This window comes from Cetorhinus maximus, chromosome 26, assembly GCF_964194155.1.
Source record: "Cetorhinus maximus chromosome 26, sCetMax3.hap1.1, whole genome shotgun sequence".
In the NCBI taxonomy this organism is placed as follows: Eukaryota; Metazoa; Chordata; class Chondrichthyes; order Lamniformes; family Cetorhinidae; genus Cetorhinus; species Cetorhinus maximus.
The window spans coordinates 34,720,121-34,747,959 of NC_135904.1; the positions used below are offsets into that span (position 1 = coordinate 34,720,121).

At 43.6% G+C, this 27,839-nt stretch overlaps 1 protein-coding gene across 3 annotated transcripts in view; it reads right to left on the reverse strand.

The window, feature by feature from the left end:
• Window positions 1-27,839, reverse strand: part of arnt2 (aryl-hydrocarbon receptor nuclear translocator 2) — a 357,501-nt gene that overhangs the window by 115,647 nt on the left and 214,015 nt on the right. For all 3 annotated transcript variants that reach the window (XM_078530482.1, XM_078530481.1, XM_078530483.1), the window contains exons 11-13: window positions 22,572-22,723; window positions 4,823-4,898; window positions 4,483-4,606 (exon numbers count right to left, since the gene is read on the reverse strand). In XM_078530482.1, the coding sequence (XP_078386608.1) occupies window positions 4,483-4,606; window positions 4,823-4,898; window positions 22,572-22,723 (352 nt within the window). The remainder of the gene's footprint in view (window positions 1-4,482; window positions 4,607-4,822; window positions 4,899-22,571; window positions 22,724-27,839) is intronic.

The following is a 27,839-nucleotide window of genomic DNA, read 5'->3' on the forward strand; positions in this document are numbered from 1 at the left end:
CATTTTGAAGTCATACATTCTGTCCTCATTCTTATATTATTTATAGTCAAATGTTAAAGCTTACAGCAATTCAGGAAGTAAAAGTGTAAAGTTGATAAAGTAGGAAGTTTCTCTGCAGTTTAGATTGAGGAGCTGGGAGACATGTTACAGAGATAAGGCAGAGGCGCTATAGAGTTACAAGTGGTAAGAGGGTATAAATTGCATTCCTACAAGTTTACACAGGCAGTTTTCATTATAAATATTGACATAGGAATTAGGTGTCAGCCCTGCCTCAGTGGCGGCACTCTGGCACCTGAGTCAGAAGGTTGTGAGCTCAAGCCCCACTCCAGAGAGACTTTCACACAAAATCTAGGCTGATACTTCAGCCTAGTATAATGTCATCAGTATTGATAAAGCAGTTTAATTGGTCATTTACATTAATACTTTTTTGTGGGATCTTGCAAATTGGCTTCCGTGATTTCCTACATTACATCAGGAAATACACATCAAAAGTACTTCACTGGCTATAAGATGCTCCATAAATCCAAGTTCTTTCATTCTTACCTTGATTTTTGTGACCATTTTGTGTTAACTTCTTTGCTGAACACAAAATTGTTACAGAAGCATGGATAGAAGAAGCAAGGTTTTGTAGACAGGAAATGTATATACAGATATTTCTAATATATTATAGATAGATATATTTCAATTCAAGACCATTGAAAAAAAATTTGTATATATATGGGATGTTTGTGTCTCACTTTGAGTTTCATTGAATTCAGCACTGCTAGTTACTCTCATAATCAGGCGTTGTTACAATCTCAGTAGAGACTGATAACTTTTAAAAATAAATTCAAACTACCAGTTAATAGATGAAAGGGTGACAGGACAAGATTTCATATTTTAAGACATTTACTGTAACAAACAGACTAAAAGCACCAATGCCTAAACAATGGTTATAGACAACCTATATTTTAATAACTCCCTTTCTTATTTTTAGCATAACCAAAAAAACGTACTTCACAGGTATACTTCACACTGTCCTTTATGCAGACATTCAATTCTCCCAGGATCAGTCCAAAATGGTTCTTAGCTTAGGTTTATTTCTGTTCTTTTCATTTCTCAATCTGGTGACTTCTAACCCCAGAAGTGCCCTTCACAGTGAGAGTATTACTGGCAATCCTCCCTCTAGCACAAGCTAGGTGAATCTTCAAGCTTCACTTTCACTCCTCAAGAATTTGGTCTTTTCAATCCGAGCATGAGCTTCCACCCACAATCAGGCAGAGTGAACCATACAGACTTTCAGCCCTGAGCTGCTCTCCCTCTCCCAGATCCTGGCAGACCAACCTGTCTGTGATTTCCAGTAATATTTTAGAAAGCCTGTAGCCTGATATCACAATGGCTTCCTCTGTAACCTTTCCATCTCAAAGCCCATCACCATAGCAATGTGCATCACAACAAGTGATTAGGAAGGCAAATATTGGCATTTATTGCAAGAGGAATGCAATATAAAAGTAGGCAAGTTTTACTGCACCTGTACAGGGCTTTGGCGAGAACACATTTGGTGTAATGTGTATAGTTTTGGTCTCCTTATTTGAAAAAAGGATACAATTGCATTAGCAGTTTGGAGGAGGTTCACTCGAGTCATTCCTGGGATGAAGGGCTTATTTTATGAAGAAAGGTTGAACAGTTTGGATCTTTATCCATTGGGGTTTAGAAGAATGAGAGGTGATCGCATTGAAACATACAAGATCCTGAGAGGACTTGATGGGTTGGATGTTTCCTGTTGTGGGGAGACTAGAACTAGGAGACACAGTTTAAGAATAAGAGATGAGGAGATTATTTTTTCTCTCAGAGGATTGTTAGTCTGTGGAATTCTTTTTCCCAGAAAGCAGGAGTGGCTAGGTCATTGAATTTATTCAAGGCTGCGTTAGATAGATTTTTAACAGACAAGGGAGCCAAAGGTTTTGGGAGCAGACAGAAAGTTGGAATTGAGACCACAACCAGATTAGCCATGATCTTATCGAACGGCAGAGCAGGCTCAAAGGGTTGAATGTCCTACTCCTGCTCCTAAGTCCTACATCCTTATCACACAGGCTTTGTTTTCTGGTAGCTATCCTTGAGAGCCCAACTCACTTTCATCTTGGAACTAAATGGAGAGGTAAAGCAAAACTGTTTACAATCCACATTCTCAACACTTTTCTGGGACTCTGGAGACTTATAGGATGGAATTTTCCAGCCCTGCTGGGTCTTCTGGAGCCGTCAATGTGAACGGAGATTTCGATGGTTGCCTGCTGTGGTTCGGGGAGGGGAGGCGAAAATTCCGTCCATAGTCTATCCACTGTTTGCACACAGTCTGCTGCCATTGTCTCCAAGCATACACAACTTGTACCTTCTTCCCAGTAAAGCAACATGGGCCCTTTAAATCTCTAACAATAAGGCCACCCAGGCTTGCTGTCAGGCAGACGTTAGCACAGATCACATGACCCCCTAATATTTGTTCTTGTCATCAAAGCCTTAATGAGACTGCTGGCATTATCTTGCTTCTTCTCTGGCTTTCTTTAAGCCTCATGTCTCAATGTTATCCACTCATCTGCTTTTTTTCCCCCATTCTTCTACTGTTTTTACCCTCAATTACTCCTTCAATTGTTGCCAGGAAAAGGGTGCTAGATCTCGGTTTCCAATGTCCATATTTGGCTATCTTTCTCTCTCTAACTGTACTTAGCAACCCTTTTGATTCCATCTAATCTACATAATTGGCTTTCTGTCCATCCAGCATCATATCCATATTTCAAAAGATGCTATCCTCCTCCCCTCCTTTTTCTTCAGAGCTCAACTCCCGCTTCATTTTACCCTAAATTTAAAGGCAGTTCCAAAACATAAAAATCGTACAAACCTCATAATTGCACCAATGTTCCCTCTGACCCAGAATGCACGCTTTCTACACTGTATCTGGAGAATGATAGCAGGCTCAGGGATCTTAATACAGAATGATTACTCTGTACAGCAGCTGCTGCATAACTACACTCAGTACAAAGAAGAGTGTAAGATTACCCAAGGTGTTAGCTTGGTTTAATTGATATCACCCTTTCTTTAAACAGGTGGCCAGGAGTTCAAATCCACTCGAAATCCTGAGCACATAATTTAGCTGACAGTTTAGCGCAATTCTGAGGGGCTGGTGAATTGCTGAAGATGCCATTTTCTGAAACAAAATTTAAACCGAGCCACTTTGTGCCTGTTCGAGTGGATAAAGAAGAATATTTGTAGCACAGCAGGAATTTCTCCAGTCCTGCAGCATTCCTCCCTTTTCCAATAGCATCAGAAAAACATAGATCAACTGGTTATTTATCCGACAGATTATTTCTAGGATCTTTGTGCATTTTCTTATTGAATAATAACTGTAATTTGAAATCAAGTTGTAGGTTCTGAAAGGCTTTGAGACATCCTGAGGAAGCTAGTGATGCCAGTTCTTCTCTTCATACCTCTAGCTATCTTTGGGAATCAGACTTCCAAGTTATACGATCATTTTATGAAACTGCTTTATGCTGATATGAAAATGCTGGCGTTGTGGAAGTTTGAGACTATGATTTATGCGTCTTCTGTTCTTTTAGTAACAGCCGTTAAAATTTTCGATTTGAAAATTACAATAGTGACGACAGGCAAAAACACAAAAACATAGACAACACAAGACCCAAGACAACAAAAAAAAAATGCTGGAAAAACTCAGCAGGTGTGACAGCATCTGTGGAGAGAAAGACAGAGTTAACGTTTCGAGTCCATATGACTCTTCTTCAGAGCTGAGTTTTTCCAGCATTTCTTGTTTTTGTTTCAGATTTCCAGCATCTGCAGTATTTTGCCTCTATTCAAGACCCCAGAGTCTGGAGATGCGTTTCCATGAACTCTCAAACAGCTGCAGAACTGCTGTCAATGATTTGTGAGGTAACTACTAGGTGACAAACCTTCCTGACTAGCAGGCAAATAAACACAAATAGTCAGGGCTAAATTATATTCAAGGTTACACGCACCTCCAATAGCAGCAGTTTGCTTTGAAAAACTGAATTTTTTGGTTCCTCAAGCTTACAATGAACTTAACACACTTTAATTAAGCCTTCCTTAATTGCTATTATCGTTGCTTTAGTTGAAGACACAATTGAAATTAATGATCTAGTTGAAGTCATCCCAAGCATAAGTTTTAAAAATGAAGATGAAAAATGAAATAAATCTGGAATCTCCAACCACTGTTATTTTACAAATGCCAAAGTTTTAAAAACAGCTTTAAAGTTTAAGGTCTTGGAAACTATCCTTGTCTGCTTTTTAAGCAGCTAATTTTAAGGAGCATTCCTTTAGAAAAATAAAAACAAGTTGGGAGAGGGAAAGGAAGAATGTAATGTCTTAAATATTTTAATAAAATAAAAATAAGTTTCAATTAGTCCTGTTCTTAGGTTACAAGTTTGTGGCTGTTAAATGTTTCAGCTGTCACTGACTTAAGCTCATAATTCAACTTACCAGGTGAAATACCAGTGTAGATATCTGTGAACCTGGGGTCTCTGTCTTGAGAAAACAGCGGGTCAGTTTTGTCAATTGACTTCCCATGCTCTTGGACACCAGCAGACACGGTTGGAACAGGGACCTTTTAAGTAAATGATGACACAAAACCTATTATAACCATCAATTCTTTCTGGAGTGCAGGCTTTGATCTAACTAGCAGACAGGTTTTCTACTTGTTTATTCAACATGTTGAATTGTATAACTGCGTATCCTCTGGATAAATATACAAAGTCATTCCATGGGCTAGGCCACCTTTGAAGTATTGCTTGTGAAAATATAATTTTTTTGTATGCATTACCTGGGAAGGGTCATAGGAAGGTAGACCTTCTCTTGGACCGACTTCAAGTTCAGCCTGTTGTTGCTGCTGGAGTTGCCTGTAATGTAGAACATAAGCACAATGGGAAAAAAACAAATCATGACAGCATCCTAATTACTTGTACTACAGAAAGCAGAACTGGCTGTGCAGCTGCTTACATATCAGGAAACACCATCACTTCCAGCCAAATCTTAACTCCTAAATGATTACTGATTTCCCCCCAACAGCTGAAACAGTAATTACAAACATGCACACTATTAAAATATCACATTCTGTTCTTATTTCTGGCCTCAAATTTGAATTCCTCAACAATTTTGTGAGAATGTATCATAAATGTATATTCTTCTGTAATGTAGTCAGAGACAAACATTTGAATTGATTACTCAGGCTACAGAAGAGTTTTAAAAGTTATCAAAATCATTTCATATTAATCCAAATATTAATAATTCTCTTTTCTTTACTTATTCATTCATAGGATGTGGGTGTCACTGATAAAGGACACCATTTACTGCCCATCGCTAACTGCCCTTGAGAAGGTGGTGAGCCGCCTTCTAGCACCACTGCAGTCCTTGGAGTGAAAGTACTCTCAGTGTTGTTAAGGAGGGAGTTCCAGGATTTTGCCCCAACAACAATGAAAAATAATTATATCTTTCCAAGTCAGAAAGGTTTGTGACTTGGGAAGGAACCTGCAGGCGGTGGTGATCCCCTGTGCTTGCTGCCTTTGTCCTTCTGGATGGTAGAGGTCACAGGTTCGGAAGGTACTGTTTGAAGGAGGTTTGATAAGTTACTGCAGTTCATCATGCAGGTGGCACACACTGCTGCCACTGTGTGCTGGTGGTGCAGCAAGGGAATGTTTAAAATGGTGAATGGGATGCTGATCAAGTGGGCTGCTTTGTACTGAATAATGTCGAGCTTCTTGAGTATTGTTGGAGCTGTACTCACCCAGGCAAGTGGAAAGTATTGCATCACACTCCTGACTTGTGTTTTGCAGTTGGTGGAAAGGCTTTGGAAGTCAACAAGTAAAATAGTTGCCGCAGTATACCCAGCCTCTGACATGCTCTTGTAGCCACAGTATTTATGTATCTGATCCTGTTAAGTTTCTAGGCAATGCCAGTACCCAGGATGCAGTTGGTGGGGGATTCGTCAATGGTAATGCCACTGAATGTCACTATTTATGTATGTGGTCTGTGTTGTAGCTTTGACAGGTTAGCTTCTCAATTTCAGACCTGCCTGGTCCTGCTCGAGGCATGTTTTCCTACAGTCCTCTTTGAACGATAGTTGGTCCACCAGTTTGATAGTAATGGTAGAGTAAGGGATATGTCAAGCCATGAGGTTACAGATTATGGTGGTATACAATTCTGTTGCTGTTGATGGTCCATAGCCCAGTTTTGAGTTGCTAGATCTCCTATGAACTTATCATTTAGCATGGTGGTAATATCACATAACATGATGGGAGGGTGTTCTCAGAGTGAAGACGGGCTTTTATCTCCACAGCAGCTGTGCAGTGGTCTCTCCTACCAACAATAACATGGATGGATGCATCTGTGACAGGTAAATTACTGAGGACAAGTAGTTTTTTTCCCATGTGTTGATTCTGCAACACCAGTGTGCCAGACACAACCTCAGTCAACTGATGCTGCTAAGTCACTGGTGACCACTCCTGAAGCCCCTCCACGGTACATTCTGTAACCTTATTATCCTTAGTGCTTTTTCCAAGCGGTATTCAACATATAAGAGTACTGATTCATCAGCTGAGGGAGAGCAGTGTGTGGTGATCAGCAGGAGGTTTCCTTGTACATGTTTGGGTTGATGCCATGAGGCTTCATGGTGTCTGGAATCAATGCAAAGGACTCCCAGGCTATTCCTTCTTGTCTGTATCCACTGTGCCACCACCTCTGGTAGAACAGGACATAGCCAGTGATGGTGATGGAGGACACTGGCTGAATGATGTGTTTCTGAGTATGACTATGTCAGGCTGTTGTTTGACCAGTCTGTGGGAAAGCTCTGCCAATTTTGGCAGAAGTCCCGAGGTGTTAGTGAGGAAGACTTTGCACGGTTGACTGGGCTGGGTGCGCATGTGTTGTGTCTGAACCCAATGCCTAGGTGATGCCAGGTGGTCCATCCAGTTGTATTCTTTTTGCAATTTTTGTAGCAGTTTGATAAAATGGACTGATCTGCTAGAGCATTTCAGAGTTAATAGTAACCACTTAGCTGTGGGTCTGGAATCACATATAGGGCGGACTGGGTCAGGACAGCAGATTTCCTTCCCTAATGAAAATTAGCAACAGCTTCAGCATTACCATTACTGAGACTAACATGTTATTCCTGGCATTCTTCTGTACTGTGAGAATTGGCTGGTCAACAATCAAGTAACAACACTCAACACCGGCCTAGACCAAAGCAGCCCCAAAATGATCTAGGGAGCTATGGTACAAATGTTTCCTTTCTTGACTTCAGTTTCAATCTGGCGCCAAGTCAAGGAAATCTCCAGGTGTCCAGCAGCAGTGATGTCATTAGCCAGGATAAGCAGCCAATGACGTGGGAGTATTTTCATAGACAGCAAACCAGGATATATAAAGCATCAAATTCCTTCACTATTAATTACAGATAAGGAATTGCAGAATTACAAATAAGGTTTACAGATAAGGAAATAAATAATTGAGGCATATACATGGGATTAAGGTAGAAATTAAAATATTATAAACAAACTTTAAGAAAAATGTTTCAAAAATGTGGAACTTATCATCACCATGTTGAACAAATATAAAATTACTGGACCAATCAGGGTGTTTAGCAGTAACAATGAACTTAGTTCACCAAAAAACCCAGTTACACCTCATTGAACAAGGTGCAACTTTTTAAATGGGTTTTCACAGCAAAACCAAGAGCGTAGGAGTTAAAGCTTTCACCATTTCAGTGATTTCCAATTGATTGCAGTCTGAGGAGACATCAACAGCACACCCTCTGGAGAAGTACAGAGTCACTGAGTGGAATTTTCACGGTCCCATGGGAGCAGGTTTAAAGGCGGGACCTGGGGGAAAATCACAAAACTTGGTGCCAGGTCAGTGTCCCCGAGGTGCATGATCACCAGCAGAAGTTACCCACCCAGCAGCAGCAGGTGGCCAAACTGCATAGATAACGTTCCATTTGTGGGCTGACTGGGGACGCAGCAGGGATCTTCTTAGTGACAGGTAGGCCCACCAATGAGGGCCAAGCCCAGCTGGTACCTGGAGGCAGGTGTCAATGGCTGGCATGGGAGGCCCGCAAGGCCTCCTACACTCACCCTGCCTACCAGAGCTGCAGCCATCAGCGGGCCATCCCGTGGAGGGACATCCCCAACACAGGCGTGGCTTTGCAGTTGTTTGTTTTATTTAACTGGGTACCTCTTCAGAGGGTGCCTAAAGATGGAGGTACCCTCATGGTCCTTCACCCTTCAGCGGGTTGGATCTGAAGCTTCAGGAACTTGCCCATCAACCTTAATTGGACAGGAAACCCAGAGGTGACCTCTCAATTTGCCATCTCCGGAAGATATCCAAGGAGGGTGCCCTGACAGCCAGTGTGGGGTCGAGACCTGAAAATGGTCCTGAACCATGATTATTTTTGAAGGGGCGCAAGATTCCTCCCACTGGGCACAACTTCTGGATTTGTGTTTAGCCAACTCCAGAAGTTGCTGTCAATTTCAGATGAGTGATGATGGCGAACACTGACATTTCTGCCATCATCACTGCTGCAAAGTCAGGACTTATATGATTCTATAATCTCACACAGTCTAGGGAATGGTTTCAAACTGGATGATAGATCTGAAACTTGGAGGGTGGCAAAGAACAGGCATTATCCTTGCATGTGACCTCAAAAGGGCAGAAAGTGGAATCATACATCTCCGGCACAAAAAATAATTATTTTTATGTTCCGTTTGAATATTTTCCTTCTCATCTCCAAATTTCCAATACCGTTCCCTCCTTATTGCTTAATGTCATTATAACAGAGACACTAAAAACTACAAAAAGTAGAGAATTTATGCTGAACTTGTATCAAACCTTGGTTAAGCTTCACTTGCAGTACTGTGTACAGTCCTGGACGCCACACTATAAAAGGGATATTGAGGCATTCAAGAGGGTACAAGAAGATACGAGGATATCAGAAATATGAAATTATTTTCAAAAGGGCGCAAGGTTCTGCCCACGGAGCACAACTTCTGGATTTGTGTTTAACTGACTCCAGAAGTTGCTGTCAATTTCAGATGAGCAATGATGGTGAACACTGTTCTGTGTATATCCATATTAGGAAAGGATAAACAGACGAGCAGCCTGTGTCTCTCTTCTCTTCAAAATAGAAAGTTAAAGGGTAACCTCAAATAGGTCTTTAAAACCATGAAAAGTTTTGATAGAGTAGACATCAAGAATATATTTCCACTTGTGGGTAAGACCAAAGCTACAGACCACCAATATAAGATAGTCACCGAGAAACCAAATAGGGAATTCAGAAGAAACTTCTTTATCCAGAGAGCAGTGAGATTTTGGAACTCACTACCAAAGGGAGTAGTGGAGGCCAATGGTATAGATGCACTTAAGGGCTGGCTATATGAGTATATGAGGGAGAAGGGGATAGAAGGTTATGCTGATAGAGTTAGATGAGGAAGGATGGGAGAAGGCTCCAATGGAGCATAAATGAAGCAAATGAAGCATGGGTCAAATAAACAGTTTCTTACTGTATTTTCTATTCTACCACATAAAATCAGAACTCTGAACTTGATTATCCAGGGAGCCTATCCTTCTCACACCCCAAGGCCTGATGTGAAGATTACAATTGCAGCAGAACTCAAGGCATTATGCATGTTGATAACTCAGTTCCTCCCTGCCCTGACACTTGCTTCCTTCCACAGCATTTTGTCCTGTTTTGTCTCCACCTGTTTTCTCCCTCCAGGGCCCCAGCTGCTTTGGCTCTGATCCCATTGAGAGAAATTATTGCAGGAAATTGAACTGAAGGAAGTCGACACAGGAGGCAGAGATTGCTAGAATAACAACAACCAGAAGCAGTGAAAGACTTATAGAAATATAAATAGACTTTAAGAGTGTAACACGGACCCATTAAGAAAAGCAGAACGATAAAGAGAGAAGGAAATTGCAGGGTAATAAAAGAAGAAAACTATAACAGAGAAAAGTAAAGGGAGATCGGGCACAAAACTTACCTTAATATAGCATTTTTAATATCGTAAAACAGCTCAAGGTTCTATACAGGAGTGTTATCAGACAATTTCATACCAAACCACATAACTGCAGGACAGGTGAAAGAGGTAGGTTTTAAGGAGCGCCTCAAAGGAAGAAAGTAGGGTCAAGAAGTGGAGAAATGTGGGGAGACAATTCCATAGCTTGGGGACTGGATAACTGGTTGCCAACAGAGGGGCAAGGCAAACTTAGGATGCACAAGAGGCTATAATTAAAGGAATGCAGAATTCACAGAGGGTTGTAGGGCTGTAGGACATTACAGAGATAGAAAGGGGTAATGCCATGGAGCAATTTTAAAAATGTAGTTCAGCGAGCACAGTGGTGATGGGTGAACGGGACTTGGTGCAAACAGGGTATGGGGAGCAAAGTTTGGGATAAGCTCAAGTTTTAATAAGATGGAACATGCAAGGCTATCCAGGAGAGCATTGGAATAGTCATACCTGCTGGTTGCCAAAGCATGGTTGAGGGTTGCAGTGGTAGGGTACTGAAGTAGTTGTGTAGACAGGTGATAAGAGATCAATAGAAATGCAGAGACAGAGACTGATTTAAAAAAAAACAGCAAAGGAAGAGCAACACAGGTGGTGTTGAGGGAGGCGGGTGGCATGGTGGTATTGTTGCCGGACTAGTAATTCAGAGATGCAGGATAATGCTGTGGGCTTCGAATCCCACCATGGTAGATGGTGAAATTTTAAAACAATAAAAATCTGGAATTAAAAGTCTAATGATGGCATGAAACCATTGCCAATTGTCGTCAAAACCCAAGTGGTTCTCTAATGCCTAGGCAAGGAGGTCTGCATCCCTTACCTGGCCTACATGTGACTCCACAGCAATGTGGTTGACCCTGAAATGGCCTAGCAAACTGTATCAAACTGCTAAAAAGTCTCCAAGGAATGAAACAGGATGGACCACCTGGCATCAACGTAGGCACCAGAAACAACAACAGCTCACTCAGCCCCATCAACCCTGCAAAGTCCTCCTTACTAACATCTGGGGGCTTGTGTCAAAATTGGGAGAACTGTCTCATAGACTAGTCAAGCAATAGTCCGACATTGTCTGTAAGATATGATTCCATTAGTATGACTATATCCCAGACACCACCATCACTATCCTTGGGTACATCCAATCCCACTGGCAGGACAGACCCAGCACAGGTTTTTGTTTAATTCATTCACAGGATGTGGGCTTCGCTGGCTAGGCCAGCATTTATTGCCCATCCCTTGTTGCTCTTGAGAAGGTGGTGGTGAGCAGCTACCTTTTTGAACTGCTGCAGTCCATGTGATGTAGGTACACCCACAGTGCTGTTAGCAAGGGAGTTCCAGGATTTTGACCCAGCGACAGTGAAGGAACAGCGATATATTTCCAAGTCAGGATGGTGAGTTACTTGGAAGGGAACCTCCAGGTGGTGGTGTTCCCATCCATCTGCTGCCCTTGCCCTTCTAGATGGCACTGGTTGTGGGTTTGGAGGGGACTGTCGAAGGAGCCTTGGTGAATTCTTGCAGTGCACCTTGTAGATGGTAAACACTGCTGCTATTATGTGTCAGTGGTGGGGGGAATGAATGTTTGTGGATGTGGTGCCAATCAAGCGGGCTGCTTTGTCCTGGATAGTGTCAAACTCCTCGAGTGTTGTTGCAGCTGCACTCATTCAGGCAAGTATTCCATCACACTCCTGACTTGTGCCTTGTCGATGGTGGACAGGCTTTGGGGAGTCAGGAGGCGAGTTACTCGTCGCACGATTCCTAGCCTCTGACCTGCTCTTGTAGCCACAGTATTTATATGGCTAGGCCAGTTCAGTTTCTGGTCAAAGGTAACCCCCCCAGGATGTTGATAGTGGGGGATTCAGTGATGCCAATGCCTTTGAATTTCAAGGAGCGATGGTTGGATTCTGTCTTGTTGGAGATGGTCATTGCCTGACAATTGTGTGGCATGAATGTTACTTGCCACTTGTCAGCCCAAGCCTGGATATTGTCCAGGTCTTGCTGCATTTGGATATGGACTGCTTCAGTATTTGAGGAGTTGCGAATGGTGCTGAACATTGTGCTATCATCAGCAATCATCCCCATTTCTGACCTTACGATGGAAGGAAGGTCAGCTGAAGATGGTTGGGCCAATGGCACTACCCTGAGGAATTCGTGCAGTGATATCCTGGAGCTGAGATGACTGACCTCCAACAACCACAACCATCTTCCTCTGTGCTACGTATGACCCCAACGAGCGGAGATTTTCCCCCTGATTCCCATTGACTCCAGTTTTGCTAGGGCTCCTTGATGCCACACTTGGTCAAATGCAGCCTTGATGTCAAGGGCAGTCACGCGCACCTCGGGAGTTCAGCGCTTTTGTCCATGTTTGACCAAGGCTGTAATGGGGTCGGGAGCTGAGTGTATCCAAACTGGATGTCAGTGAGCAGATTATTGCTAAGCAAGTGCTGCTTGATAATACTGTTCATGCCCCCTTCCATTACTTTACCGATGATCAAGAGTAGACTGATGGGGCGGTAATTGGCTGGGTTGGATTTGTCCTACCTTTTGTGTACAGGACATACCTGGGCAATTTTTCACATAGCTGGGTAGATACCAGTGTTGTAGCTGTACTGGAATAGCTTGGCTAGGGGCGCGGCAAGTTCTGGAGCACAAGTCTTCAGTACTATTGCCGGAATATTGTCAGGGCCCATAGCCTTTGCAATATCCCGTGCCTTCAGCTGTTTCTTGATATCATGTGGAGAGAATCGAATTGGCTGAAGACTGGCACCTGTGATGCTGGGGACCTCCGGAAGAGGTCAAGATAGATCATCCACTCGGCACTTCTGGCTGAAGATTGTAGCAAATGCTTCAGCCTTATCTTTATCACTGAGCGCTGGGCTCCCTTGTCATTGAGGATGGAGATATTTGTGGAGCCTCCTCTTCCAGTGAGTTGTTTAATTGTCCATCACCATTCATGACTGGATGTGGCAGGACTGCAGAGCTTAGATCTGATCCGTTGATTGTGGGAACACTTAGTTCTGGCTATCACTTGCTTATAATGCTGTTTGGATTGCAAGGTGTCCTGTGTTGTAGCTTCACCAGGTTGACACCTCATTTTTTGACATGCCTGGTCCTGCTCCTGGCATGCCCTCTTGCACTCTTCATTAAACCAAGATTGATCCTCTGGCTTGATGGTAATGGTAGAGTGGGGATATACTGGGCAATGAGGTTACAGATTGTGTTCGAGCACAATTCTGCTGCTGTTGATGGCCCACAGCGCCTCATGGATGCCCAGTCTTGAGTTGCTAGATCTGTTTGAAAACTATCTCATTTAGTAATACGCCACACAACACGTTGGAGGGTATCCTCAATGTGAAGGTGGGACTTCATCTCCACAGCGACTGTGCGGTGGTCATTCCTACCGATACGGTCATGGACAGATGCTTCATGGCAAGCAGGTTGGTGAAGATGAGGTCAAGTATGTTTTTCCCTCGTTTGTTCTGTCACCACCTGCTGCAGGTCTAATCTAGCAGCTATGTCCTTCAGGACTCAGCCAGCTGAGTCAGTAGCGGTGCTACCGAGCCACTCCTGGCGATGGATTGAAGTCCCCCACCCAGAGTACATTCTATGCCCTTTCCACCCTCAATGCTTCCTCCAAGTAATGTTCAACATGGAGGAGCACTGATTCATCACCTGAGGGAGAGCGGTACGTGGTAATCAGCAGGAGGTTTCCTTGCCCACGTTTGATTGATGCCATGAGACTTCATTGGGTCCAGAGTTGATGTTGAGGACTCTCAGGTAACTCTCAGGTGGCGGAAGTGGTGTACAGTAGGTAGGGAGCTGCCCCAGGAGCCCTGCCTCAGCTGATGAATCAGTGCTCCACCATGTTGAACACCACTTGGAGGAAGCAGTGAGAGTGACAAGGGTGTAGAACATACTCTGGGTGGGGAAATTCAATGTTCATCGACAGGAGTGACTCGGTAGCACCACTACTGACCAAGCTGGCCGAGTCCTAAAGGACATAGCTGCTAGACTGGGCCTGCGGCAGATGGTGAGGGAACCAACAAGAGGGAAAAATATACTTGACCTCATCCTCACCAACCTGCCTGCCGCAGATGCATCTGCCCATGACAGTATTGGTAGGAGTGACCATCTCCACAAGTACTGTGCAGTGAAGTCCCATCTTCACATTGAGCATACCCTCCATCTAGTGTGGCACTACCGCCGTGCTAGATGGGATAGATTTTGACCAGATCTCGCAACTCAAAACTGGGCAACCATGAGGCGCTGTGGGCCTCAGCAGCAGAACTGTACCCAACCACAATCTGTAACCTCATGGCCTGGCATCTACCCAACTCTACCATTATCACCAAGCCAGGGGATCAATCCTGGTTCAATGAAGAGTGTAAGAGGGAATGTCAGGAGCAGCACCAGGCATACCTAAAAATGAGTTGTCAACCTGAAGAAGGTGCAACAGAGGACTACTTGCGTGCCAAACAGCGTAAGCAGCAAGTGACAGACAAAGCCAAGTGATTCTGCAACCCAACGGATCAGATCTAAGCTCGGCAGTCCTGCCACATCCAGTCGTGAATGGTGGTGGACAATTAAGCACACTGGAGGAGCAGGCTCCACAAACAGCTCCAAGCTCAATGATGGGGGAGCCCAGCACATTAGTGCAAAAGATAAGGCTGAAGCATTCGCAACTATCTTCAGCCAGAAGTGCCGAGTGGATGATCCATCTCCGCCACCTCCGGAGGAGGTCCCCAGCATCACAGTTGCCAATCTTTAGCCAATTCGATCCACTCTACGCAATATCAAGAAACGGCTGAAGGCATGGGATACTGCAAAGGCTATGGGCCTTGACAATATTCCAGCAATAGTATTGAAGACTTGTGCTCCAGAAATTGCCGTGCCCCTAGCCAAGCTGTTCCAGTATAGCTATAACACTAGCATCTACCCAGCAATGTGGAAAATTGCCAAGTATGTACTATACACAAAAAGTAGGACAAATCAAAACTCAGCCAATCACCGCCCCATCAGTCTACTCTCGATCAGTAAAGTGATGGAAGGGGTTATCAACAGTGCTCTTGTGCAGCAGTTGCTTAGCAATAACATGCTCACCAACACTCAGTTTGGGTTCCACCAAGGCCACTCAGCTCCCGGCCTTGTTGCTGCTTTGGTTCAAACAGGGACAAAAACGTTGATCTGCAGAGATGAGGTGAGGTGAGAGCGGCTGCCCTTGACATCAGGGCCGCATTTGACTGAGTGCGGCAGCAAGGGGCCCTACCAAAACTGGAGTCAATGGGAATAAGGAGGAAAACGCTCCGCTGGTTGGAGCCATACATAGCACAGAGGAAGATGGTTGTGGTTATTGGAGGTCAGTCATCTCAGCTCCAGGACATCACTGCAAGAGTTCCTCAGGGTAGTGTCCTCGGCCCAACCATCTTCAGCTGCTTCATCAATGACCTTCCTTCCATCATAAGGTCAGAAGTGGGGATGTTCACTGATGATTGCACAATGTTCAGTGCGATTCGCAACTCCTCAGATACTGAAGCAGTCTATGTCCAAATGCAGCAAGTCCTGGACAACATCCAGGCTTGGGCTGACAAGTGACAAGTAACATTTACGTTGCGCAAATGCCAGGCAATGACCATCTCCAACAAGAGAGAATCTAACCATCGCCCTTTGACTTTCAAAGGCATTACCATCACTGAATCCCCTACTATCAACATCCTGGGGCTTACCATTGACCAGAAACAGAACTGGCCCTGCCATATAAATACTGTGGCTGCAAGAGCAGGTCAGAGGCTAGGAATCCTGCAGCAGGTAACTCACCTTCTGACTCCCCAAAGCCTGTCCACAATCTACAAAGCACAAATCAGGAGTGTGATGGAATAATCTCCACTTGCCTGGGTGAGCGCAGCTGCTGCAACCCTCAAGAAGCTTGACACCATCCAGGACAAAGCAGCCCGCTTGACTGGCACCCCATCTGCAAACATTCACTGCTTCCGTCACTGATGCACAGTAGCAGCAGTGCGTACCATCTACAAGATGCACTGCAGAAACTTACCAAGGCGCCTAAGACAGCACCTTCCAAACCCATGACCACTGCCATCTAGAAGGACAAGGGCAGCACATACATAAGAACACCACCATCTGGAAATTCCCCTCCAATCCACTCACCATCCTGACTTGGAAATATATTGCTTTTCCTTCACTGTCGCTAGATCAAAATCTTGGCAATGCATCCCTAACAGCACTGTGGGTGTACCTACACCATATGGACTGCAGTGGTTCATGAAGGCATCTCATCACCATCTTCTCAAGGGCAATTAGGGATGGGCAATAAATGCTGGCCTAGCCAGTGAAGCCCACATCCCTAGAATGAATGAAAAAAGAGGCACAGGAAAGCCACAGAACTATTTTTTCATGGTTCCACAAATTTTCGATGCAGTCCTGCATATTGGGTACCTCTAAGAGACAGGATCTGAAATGGACAAGTCTCCTCTGGCTCACAATGTTCAGCATCTTGAAAATACAAAGTACTCCCAATACAGCACCATGAAGCCAACCCAATCTTGGAGTTACAGGTCTGACGTCTATCCCTGCAGGCTCCCAGTTCTGCCTTGACTAAGAAGAAGCCGTGGGAGACCACTTTGAGGCTTTAAGAAATCAAGAGGCGGAGTGTGGGTTACATATACCACACAACACACACTATATCTCAAACTAGTCAGAAGCAAAAGGCATGAGATGTCTATTTGTAGTTATCTTTAAAAAAAAATTGATGTTGAAATATTTTCCATTTCATAGCTGATACAATTTGAAAGAACCCTAAGTATTGACTCAAGCTAAAATTTGTGACTCAAAGTGGGTTGGCATCGAACTCAATCAATTAAAATGATGCTATCATACAGTTACATTGAAAATACTATACCACATGTAATAAACGGTAATATTCCAAGGAGATATTTTGAAGTTTCATTCTGTCAAAGTGTTGCAAAAGGCGTGCAACGATAACCATAATCCTGATTTAGTGCTATTAGTGACCTGGAGCAGAGGCAGGAGCTAATAAAAATCTGATTACTCTTAAAAAGAAACAAGTTATATAATGTTCTAATTAAACATTTAAAAAAAAGACTCCTTCCCAAAAGTTTAAATGGAATAAATTAAATTTATGAGCAAGTGATGGGTACAGGGATTTGTTTTGTCATGGATAACTTGAGTTGTCATTATTTATCTTGCCATGATGGTATGCAGCAAGGTTTCCCAATCATAATTGTTGGCAATTGTAGAAACCATTCAAATTTTCCTCCACGTAGGTTTAAACAAATTAAGGTCAAAGGGACTATATAAACTAATACAACTATCTAAACCAATATTGTGTTGTTTATGAACTGTTAGTATTCTTACACAAGCTGAACTATTGCATATTCCAAATAAACTTTGAAAGGTCATGGTCACTGTCACCACTTTTTAACAAAACAATTCTAGGAGCATGGTGGGTGATTACACCACGAAGAAAGTATTCTGCCACAGCCTGACCACATAACCTCACAGCAACAAAGCAGCAAGTGAGGACATGTTACCATAGTGTTGTACACCAGAACAGCACATTGAAACACTCATATGCTGTATCACAAATAATAAATTTTGTATTTTATTTTATTGGATGAACAATCAATCCTCATACCTCAGAGATACAGCTCAAACCTGGACTATTAACTGTTAGCAGTTCTCATGACCTGTTTTTATTCCAAGAGACTATTCTAACTACAGGAAATGGGCTTTGAATGCCGACAGACTCCAAGTCATAAAATACAGTGAATTAAGCTATTACAGTACAAGACAAATGGCTTTGTTTTCATCAACAAATCTGATAATTATTGTTAGCTTTTCAAATCATTACTTATCCAAATAGACAGAAGACGTAACCCCCCATCCTATATAACTTCCGGCACAGAATTTATGATAACTGAATAATTGCTAATCTCCAAGTCATGCATTCTGTAGGATAAAAAGGAAAAATAATGAAGATTTCAGCTTGTAAGGAACATACTCCTCTTGGAAATATTATCAGCTTGTTGAATATAAAAACAATACAAATCTGTAATTATTTGTGGGAAATAAACTGAAGGGAGTGTAATTCACAGACCAGGTAGGCTGGTTCACATTTCATTAGTCTGCATTGATTGTAATATGTAATACCATGCATACTGATGCAGGATAAAATAGGAACGAGAACCAGTGTCAATGTGAAAGGAGAAGCATAAATAAGAACGAATTGAACAAGCTGGCACTGGAGGTGAAAAAGGGGCAGTGTAGAATGGAGGATTATAAGGAGAGCAGGGACAGCATGAGCTTACAATGGTAGAGTGGGCCTCGGTAGAAAGTTCAGTCCAATGGAGTCAGCCCATAGTTTTGGAGAGGCATAAATATTAAACTGAGCCTTACCCCAAACTTTCACTAACATGAAGATAGATAGGCTAAGGGCATCAGAATGTTTAGGGGGACTGTGGTTACTATGCTGGCATTCTTGCCCCAACCCTTTGAGTGTCCAAAGGTCCCCTCCTCAACTGCATACTAACCCTCAGTTCTATCATAATTCAGCAGGGGTTCAGCTTGCAAAAGTATGGTAAATTCACTAGCTCTGTCTCACCCCAAGTCATTATTACCCTATCAAAAAACACTTCCCCCCTCCCACTGACCCCCCCACCCCGGCCACCGGCCCCACTGCCACCCTCGTACAGCCACTTGCTCAGGTGCAAACTGCAAGTGACCAGTGAATTGCTTTGTTAATGGGTAAAATCTGTACAATTATCTGCTTCTCTTCTTCAAAGAAACTAAGCAGTTATAAGCAGGCCTAAATTCAGATCGTTTTATTCTCTATGGTCCATTATTACCTGGATTGCACTTAAACAACAATGTACCATAATGTATTTTGATTTCTGTGCTGATCTTGGCAATGGGAACGGCGTCAAAATTTGATGTAGTGATCACTTGCCTACACAAGAACATTTAAGTTGGTGTAAAAGTGCAAATGCAGTGCACCAACTGGGCTAACAACAAGTGGACAGCTGTTTCTACCACAGAACCTTACTCACACAGCCTTCTGCCTTTGCTGCTCCTCTGTGTTGGGGAAGAAACCAACACCCACCTTCATCCAGAATTTGCCTTTGCAAAGCAGGGCTGGGAAGAGATGCACTAGCTTTTGTTGAGGTTCATCCTGAGCAGTTCTGTAATACAGGAGTCTGTGTCTATGGGTTGTCCCCAGGGATGCACATCAAGATAAACATCAACTGCTGGTGGAGGGCCATCAACTTGTTGAATAAAGCTCTTTGGTCTGCCTGAAACTTGCTGGTCTTCCAGCGCGACATCCAAGTGTAGCAGACTGGCACAGTCCAAGGTTCAAGACTACGTGCTGAGGTTTGCGGCAGCTACTGCAAAGTCTCATTGGGGAAAGGCCACTGTCTAATGCCCTCCCGCCACAGAATGCCAAGAGGCTGGAAACTGTGTAAAGCCCTTCAGGCTGTAAGCACCAGAGAATGCTTGACATGACTGCTCGTTGTAAATATAACCTGCAATAGCAAGTGTAGTGAAGTACCTCGTATATTATATTGAAAGAAACTGATCTGTATTGTGCTTTATGCAATGTCAAATTTGAACTATTATGGAATGTACTTGTACAAATTTTATGAATAAGGTATATTTTTGGAAAAAAAAATTATATAGGGACACACCAACGGAAAGGCCACTCTAGCTGCTCTGTCTGAAAGTATAGGTGAATGGCAGGGAGGGGCAGCATGGGTGCGTAACGACAAATGGTACATTGTTTATTGGTTAAGTACAATGATGCTCAAACAATGATCTGTGGGAAAATAAATGAAGCAGCACTTGAAAAGCGCTAAAAGCAGGCAATCATGGTTACTGTAAAGCCAGCCCCATTGGCTATTCAATGGGTACTCTTTAATCGCTCCCAAGATCATTCACCTTTTATTAATCTATGATATAATGTAGTAAGTATGCAGTTTAAGTTTCAAAGAATGCTGACAGGAGCAAGGTTATTAAAAAAAAGCATGAAATACAGTACATTCCAGCTAGAGAAAGGATATTTTATAGTCCCCACAACATAGCTTATAGACAGTAACTGTCCATACCAGGCAATTTTCCATTGCCATAGAAATCAATTACAAAGGCACTGCTTAGAGCATACAAAGTGCAGGGATATTTGACGATTCATTCAGCTCTTTTAACCGTTGCTGCTTAGGGCGCAGATTTGAAATTCTCGAAAATATCCTGACATTTTAGTACAAAATAGAGCAGACGAAAGAATCCGCTTACTCGTTTACAACCAATCACAATAAAAATGTGGAAGCTGCTCTCGCCATGCAGCAGACGGTCATGGCCCCCAGCGCCGCGGGGTGGACAATTATGGCCCCCAGCGCCGCAGGGCGGACGGTCATGGCTCCCAGTGCCGCGGGGTGGACAGTCATGGCCCCCAGCGCCGCAGGGTGGACGGTCATGGCCCCCAGTGCCGCGGGGTGGACGGTCATGGCCCCCAGTGCCGCGGGGTGGACAGTCATGGCCCCCAGCGCCGCAGGGTGGACGGTCATGGCCCCCAGTGCCGCGGGGCGGACGGTCATGGCCCCCAGCGCCGCAGGGCGGACGGTCATGGCCCCCATTGCCACGGGGTGGACGGTCATGGTCCCCAGTGCCGCAGGGCGGACTGAAATGTGGAATCACATTCCTTCGTATGTTAATGGCTGGAAACTTAAAGAAAAATAAACTGCATTCTGTTACCACTGGGATGGGAGGGGTGCGCAAATTATCAAGTCCCACTGCTTCGCAGGCTGCACCAGTAGTTTAAATGCTTAATTTTCTCATCAAAATGGCCAATTGTGTATCTATACCTCTAGTACCCAGAAGAAAAGAGACTCTGACCAGGCTTCTTTCAAAAACTCAGAATGATTAATTTATTTTAAAACAAACCTTCTTTTAACAAGTAGCAAGTACTGGTTAACATACAATTGTATTCGGGAAGTACAACTATCTATCTTTTCCTAAAGAATTCCCCCAGTACACACACAGACAAACAAAGGACAAACAGATAGAGTCTCTCTGCAGGGATGGACTTTGGAGGATGGGCGTTATAAAATAAAGGATAAAGTCTGCGGGGTCTCGACGCTGTCAACCTGAGTTCCCTCGTGTGAAGATGGGCCACTGCTCCTGGTGGATGCCTGGAAGTTCTCACCAACTCTCAGCTTTTCAGGTCCAAATGCAGACTAGTTACACTCAGATGAGGGTTCACTGGCTACAGGTTGATAGCCACACAGATTTAGGCAAGGTAGAGAGAGGGAGCCAGTCAAGGTGGCCTCCATTCCTCAGCTTGCTCTCCAACAAGACTGCCTTCCAAACAAGCAGGTTCACAACTTAAGTTTTTTTCTTCTGCCATGTGATTGCCTTTTTGTCTCCCGGCTTTTCATTAATTAAAGTGCTTTGCAGTTCAACACACAAACAACTCCTTCTCAAACACCATATAGATCAGGTCATGGTCCCCAGTGCCGCAGGGTGGATGGTCATGGATTTCTGGGAAGAGGCTTGCTTGTTTATAGTTCCAAGGTGAACTTACGACCTTCTTTTAAAAAAAATTCTCAGTTTAGCATCCAGATGACCAGATCATGCCAGGTCCTTCCATTTTGTAAAAAAAACTTCAGTCTTGAGAGATAAGATTCTAACAATACCTTCTCACTTTTTCTTTGTCGTTCAATCTCTCTTCAATCTTTCTTGCCCTCTCTATTTCACTTTCTACATCTAGTATGACATTGAATCCGTCATACTATCAATTCCTAGATCAGACTTTACACCATTGAATAACAATCCTTTAATCTGATTGGTTAAAGAGATACATGATTGCTTGCCCTGTCCCAGGTTGCCTGGAGAGAGTATTGGACAGTTTGTGTCACTAATGTACAGCAACTTTCTATGCAAAAGCTCATGGAAATCAAAAAGGCAAGGGAAAGCCTAACAAACAGCGGTCACTGCTGCTTCACCGACTGCAATCCTGGCCCATTGTCTCCTGAAAAATCCATTTCATGGAAGATGCTTTTCAAACTTACATTTCCTCGAGACAAATTATTTATTTCCCTACTTGACATTACCATCACCTAATGCCCAGTACCATCATCGCTTTTGCCATTTCATCTATCACCCTATCACAAATCTTCCTTTTGTTTTCTTTCCTCCACTCCCCTTTTCCCTGCTCTGTATAGAAACGGTTACAACTCTAAGCACTGCCAGTTCTGATAAAGGACCATCAATTCTCTTTCTCTCACCACGTATGCTGTCAGAAACCTGCTGAGTATTTCTAGCATGTTCTATTTTTATTTCATGATGGATAAAACAATTATCATATAATCACCAATAAAACTGAACTGAGCCCGTATCTTTCAATGGAGTATTAAATATAATCTATACATTTTAATTCACTTTATACGGTTCCAACTTAATTGGCTATCTCATAAGTGAACATACTGTTTAATTACAGGCACTTACTTTACATTGGTATTTGTGCAGATAATATATTCAATTTCATCTGAGTAGGGATTCTGGAAAGTAAAACTGCTTGTCCTTATCCATAACCACTCCCTGCTTTTCGTCCGGAAACGGTACATCACTGACAGGACCTGCCCTTTCAATTTCACAACCTTGAGAAAAGAAAACAATTATTAGATAAATGAATGCATTTTAAGATGAATGAACATGAAACTATTGATCGATTAATAACATGAATCTGTGACTTGATGAACCGGACTTCCCTTGTACAAGACTTTGTTTAGGCTTCAGTTGGAATATTGTGCCCAGTTTTGGTCCCCGCGTATACTGATGCGATATTGAGGCTTTGGGAAGGGTGCAGTGGAGGACCATTAGGCTAATTCCCAGTATAAAACATCTTACCTAACAAGATAAGCTAACAGAGCCGGTCTCTACAGTTTAGAGAAGTGCAGGCTTGGGTGTGACCTGAATGAGGTTTATAAGATGATGAAGGGATTAAGTAGTATTCCAGTTGGCAGTTTGTTCTGATTAAATAGGTTAGGGATGAGCAGGGGTCACACTTTTAAGTGCACAAGCTCAGGTTTCTGTTAGATAGCAGGGGATGATTCTTCTTCTAGTGAATAGCAGAGCAATAGAACAGGTTGCCAACTCATGTAGTTCCTGAAAGTGAGAGCTGAGCTCGTTTCTGGCAGGGGTAGCGAGCAGCTCATTAAAAAATTATTAGGGCCACAGTGATTTTCTGGACTAGTTTTAATCACCTAGTGGAGTTGTAAAAACATGTTCCAAATGTTCCCCCAAATTAGCCTGGGTTTTTAAATCTGGTTTTCTCACCCCTCCCAGGTTATCACATGGATTTGAGCGGGGTGAAGAGTGTATATATTCTGAGCGTCACTGTTGTGTGGGACAGGCTGGATGAATGAGACAGTTTTTTCAGTCTGTCGCTGTTTGATCATTTGTGCTTATGTTCTGAAACAATACTGTTATTATTATCCTTTTCAGTCCCAATATTTTTTTCAGATTTCTTTTCAAGCATGTAGCTTTAGAAAGACTGGTGATATCAGGTGTTAATCCTTTATTTGTCATTGAACTGTGGCTCACTGGGAACGAAGCACCTTCTGATCAGTAATTGTAAGACTCCTGGCTGGTGTAAGTTAAGCCACACACTGATTAGCCCCTTAGCAAGCAGGAACTGAGCTTTCTCACCACTTCATTGCACTACCAGGAGGTAATCCAGATATGGTTAAAAGAAAATTGCAATGCCATAATGGAAATCACAGCAAGTGAGTCAGTGGCAGACCTTATCTTCAAAAATAACTTCTTGAGGAAAGGAGTAATCTTCATCATGGGAAGGCATTCATCTGCACAACCAAGAAACATGTCAGGAAACAGGCTTGCAAGGCAGTTCATCACTAATGAGCTGACTAACTGACCGACTCACCAGAGGGGAATATATATCCTCTTATCAAGAAAACAGGTAAGTACAAATAATGATGTTAAGCTGTCTCCAAGGCCACTGCCAGCCTTAGGAGAGGGCCTCCCAAGAACTGGAAGTCCTGCAGACCAAAGAATTTGGATAAAAACAAAAAACTACTGCGGATGCTGGAAATCCAAAACAAATGAGGACTCGAAACGTCAACTCTTTTCTTCTCCGACCATGCTGCAAGACCTACTGAGTTTTTCCAGGTAATTCTGTTTTTGCAAAGAATTTGGAGGGTGGTTGAGAGGTCAAAATGGGGTTATCCACCACAAAATCTGCAACTGATTTTTCAAGTCAATTTTCTTCCCTCCCCAACTCTAAGTCCTTGGTCGAAACACCCAGTAATTTTGCTACACAACCATTACTTGTGTGGAGTTCAGTGAGTAAATGCAGGCTATTTGATTAAGGGGACTCATAGTTAAAAGGCTGATCTTGTCCTCACAGGCATCCAGACACATACACATTTTCAGCAGAGGATCAGGAGCAGGAACCCTCTAACACAGGGATGCTGGATTCAAATTTAGTTCACCATGTCCCTTTTGCGATTAATTAACTGAATACAGAGACCGGGATTTTCTAGTCCCACCTGTGGCGACAGAAAATTTGACGGACCAACCAAAGGTCCTTTGACTTCGGGCAGGAATTTCCAGTCCCCCGGCAAGCGGGACCGGAAAATCCCGGCCAGAGTAAGAATTGAGTGAAGAACTCCTTGCTGTACAGTCCACCTCTCATGGGCCAATCTTGCTGAGACATCAGGAGGAACATGACCTCGCACTCTTGAATTAACATGAAACACAGTTCACAACAATAACAGCATTTATATAGCACCTTTAATGCAATAAAAGATCCTAAAGTGCTTTACAGGAGTGTAATAAACAGAAAAATTACACTGAGGGTTTCAGCATCAGATGGACAGAGGTAAAGGCAAACAATGGAGTTGGAAACAGCCAGTCTTTGTAATGGAAAAGGTATGGGTGAGAAGCCCACCTCAAGGTCAAATAGGAAGCCAAGGTTGAAAACAGTCTGATTCAGCCTGAAAGAGTGGCAGGGCAGGAGATAGAAACATTGATGAGGAAATGGTGTTTGTGATGAGGGACAAGGACAATAACTTCTGCTTTCCCAATGTTTAATGGCTCATCCAGGAATGGATATCAGACATGCAGGACGACCACACAGAGGCAGCCTCCAATAGTAGTTAGAAAACTTCATAGTTTGCTCGTTTCATTTATAACACTAGCTTTCCTTCAGTAGCTAAACTCTGAAATAATGCTTATGTGATACCCTGTCAATACACACAAGCTGTTATTCCAAAGATGAACAAGAACAAACTGGAATACAGAGAATCCCAAGATACATCTACCATAATGAGACCATTCACCAAGGCAGAGAATAAAGGCATACATTAATGGATGTTCAGTTCAGCGAGCAAGGAGTAGCACCTCACGGATTCAGGATATACTAGAAAGAAATTAAACACATCCTAAACCTAAGGCCTAAAGAAACAGGTAAGGTCATTCAAAATGAATGTTAGAATATCATAGCACCATGCAAAAGACCTTAAATGAATAGATGGAAAGACTGATCTAAAAAATTACTTATAATTATGTACACCAGCAACAAATGATTTCATCACATTCCACTATGGAAGGAATGCCATCTGACACAGTAGCTACGTTAGCAACATCTGTGACTCAGGAATTATGCAAACTAGAAAATTGCTCCAAAATACATATGGGTTCAATTAGATAATAACAATCAATGCTACAAATAATCTTGAGAGAACCTGCTGAGACTTAGCAGAAATAATGCAATTGTTGCATCTGCAGATTCTAATATCAGTAGGCTTGGTAAAGAGCCATGTTGGAACTTAAATCAGCAGTTTATTTCTAATGACAGGAAATCCTATCTTTGTAAGTTCCACTAGAAGCAATGAACTTACCATGATGGTTGTTCAAGGCTCCAGATGTCGGATTTTTGCCATGGAGGTGGGAAACAGGAGCCGACTGTGTTTTTGTGTCAGAAACCTGCCTCCGGTGGGAAACAGGTTAAGTCCAGATTTTTGTAGGCAAAGCCCTTAATTAATATGGAGATGGGTTTCCTGTCCAACGAAAGCTAATGGGGGCAGGAATAGAGGTGGGTTTCAGAGACTCAAGGCAGCCATCACTGAGGTTGCTAGGGAGGAGAGAATTTGAGCTGAAGCCTGCCATTGTGCCACAGGGAAGTAGGCTGTCATGGGGAAGGAGACCTGGCACCCAGGAGATCCTCTTCCCAAAGAGTGGCAGGAGGAGGCCACCTCGCCATGCAGCAGGGGCAACTCTGTTCAGTGTCATCTCCCTCTGGCTTCAATTCCTCCTCCTCTTTCTCTTACCTCCTGCTTCTGTTTCCCCCCTGATGAACAGTGCCCTTCCAGGGCTTCACGTACGCAAGGTCCAGTTTTCTTGAAGGCCATCTTATGAAGCGCACGGTGGGCCACCACAATAACCTAGATCCTTGTAGGAGGGTATTGCAGGGCACAGCCTGGCTGGTGCAGTCATCGGACCAGTGCCCTCCGAGCGTGTGATGCCCCCTCAATTGTGAATCTGATGTGTTGTTAGTAAAACGGGTATCTGTCACTTGGGTGATGCACCCATGTGCAGCTGCCTGTGTGATGCAGTTGAGGTCCACACATAAGGGCACAAACGTCTGTGACCATCTGCCCAGAGTCTCAGTCTCCTTTGGCACTGGTTCTCAGCCATGTCCAGCTTTCTTTGTCTCTGCCTTTAGATCCTGAGCTCAGGGTAGTGTCTCCTTCTACTTGGCGCCCCATCCCTCTCCTGATACCTGGTGATCTGCCCTTCGCTGGAGGCTGCTGTTCCTCATCTCCAGTGTCCTTGATGTCTGAAAGTGTTGCGCCCATTTCCAGCTGGAGTCTTCCTGGTGCTCAGATGGAATGCAAACAGCCTTGCCCATTACTCCGATGTGCAAGCATTGCCAGGAGGGTGAGGGCCCCCTGAACTGGCAAAGTTCTTAATGCTGGCTCTTTTCCTGACCTGTGTTAAGCTGTTGTAACTTTTACTTCAAAGAGTTAAGCTCTTTAACCAATGAAAAACATGAACACTTACCTTTTTGAACTTCTCTTGCCTCCTTGGTTGGCCCCGACATGGTCCTTGCCTGTCTGCAGCTTGTCTGATTCAGAAAGCTGCTGAACGCCAGAGGGAATATTCCAAAAGGTTTCAGCGTCAAGCCCTTAAAAATTTTGATTGGCCTGTTTAGGCCCACGTGCCCCCCTGCCCTCAGGAAAGCTGGCTGGAAAGGGAGGCGGTATGCCTGGCCGCAGGGGTCGTTGTAGCTTTTCAGCCTGCTCACCCCAGTTCTGGCCTGAATTGGGCCACGAAAATCCAGCTCCGCTCTCTGATTCTCCACCAGGGACTCTCTCGGATTCTCCCAGACTCCGTCAAACCGCCTTCCACCAAAGGTACTGCTTTCAGAAGGATAGCTTAGAGGGCTCCTCTACAGGTAGATAATCATAGTGAGAGAAGTGAAGTAGAAGGCTGGTTGGAAAAAACATGAAATATACACAGAATACATGCCAAATGCCACCCTATAAACATGCTAAATTTATTTAACCGTGGGTCTTTGTTCCTCTGTGACGTGCACAGTGTTGAGGAATCTGTAGATTCAGCTCCCATCCTCACTTCCTCTATGGTAGGGACATAGCCCATGTCTACACATCCACTTCATTCTTCCACTGGTCAGAAGATTCAATCCCTGAGAACATCGGTGGGTAATCATACCCGAACAACTTACTCTGG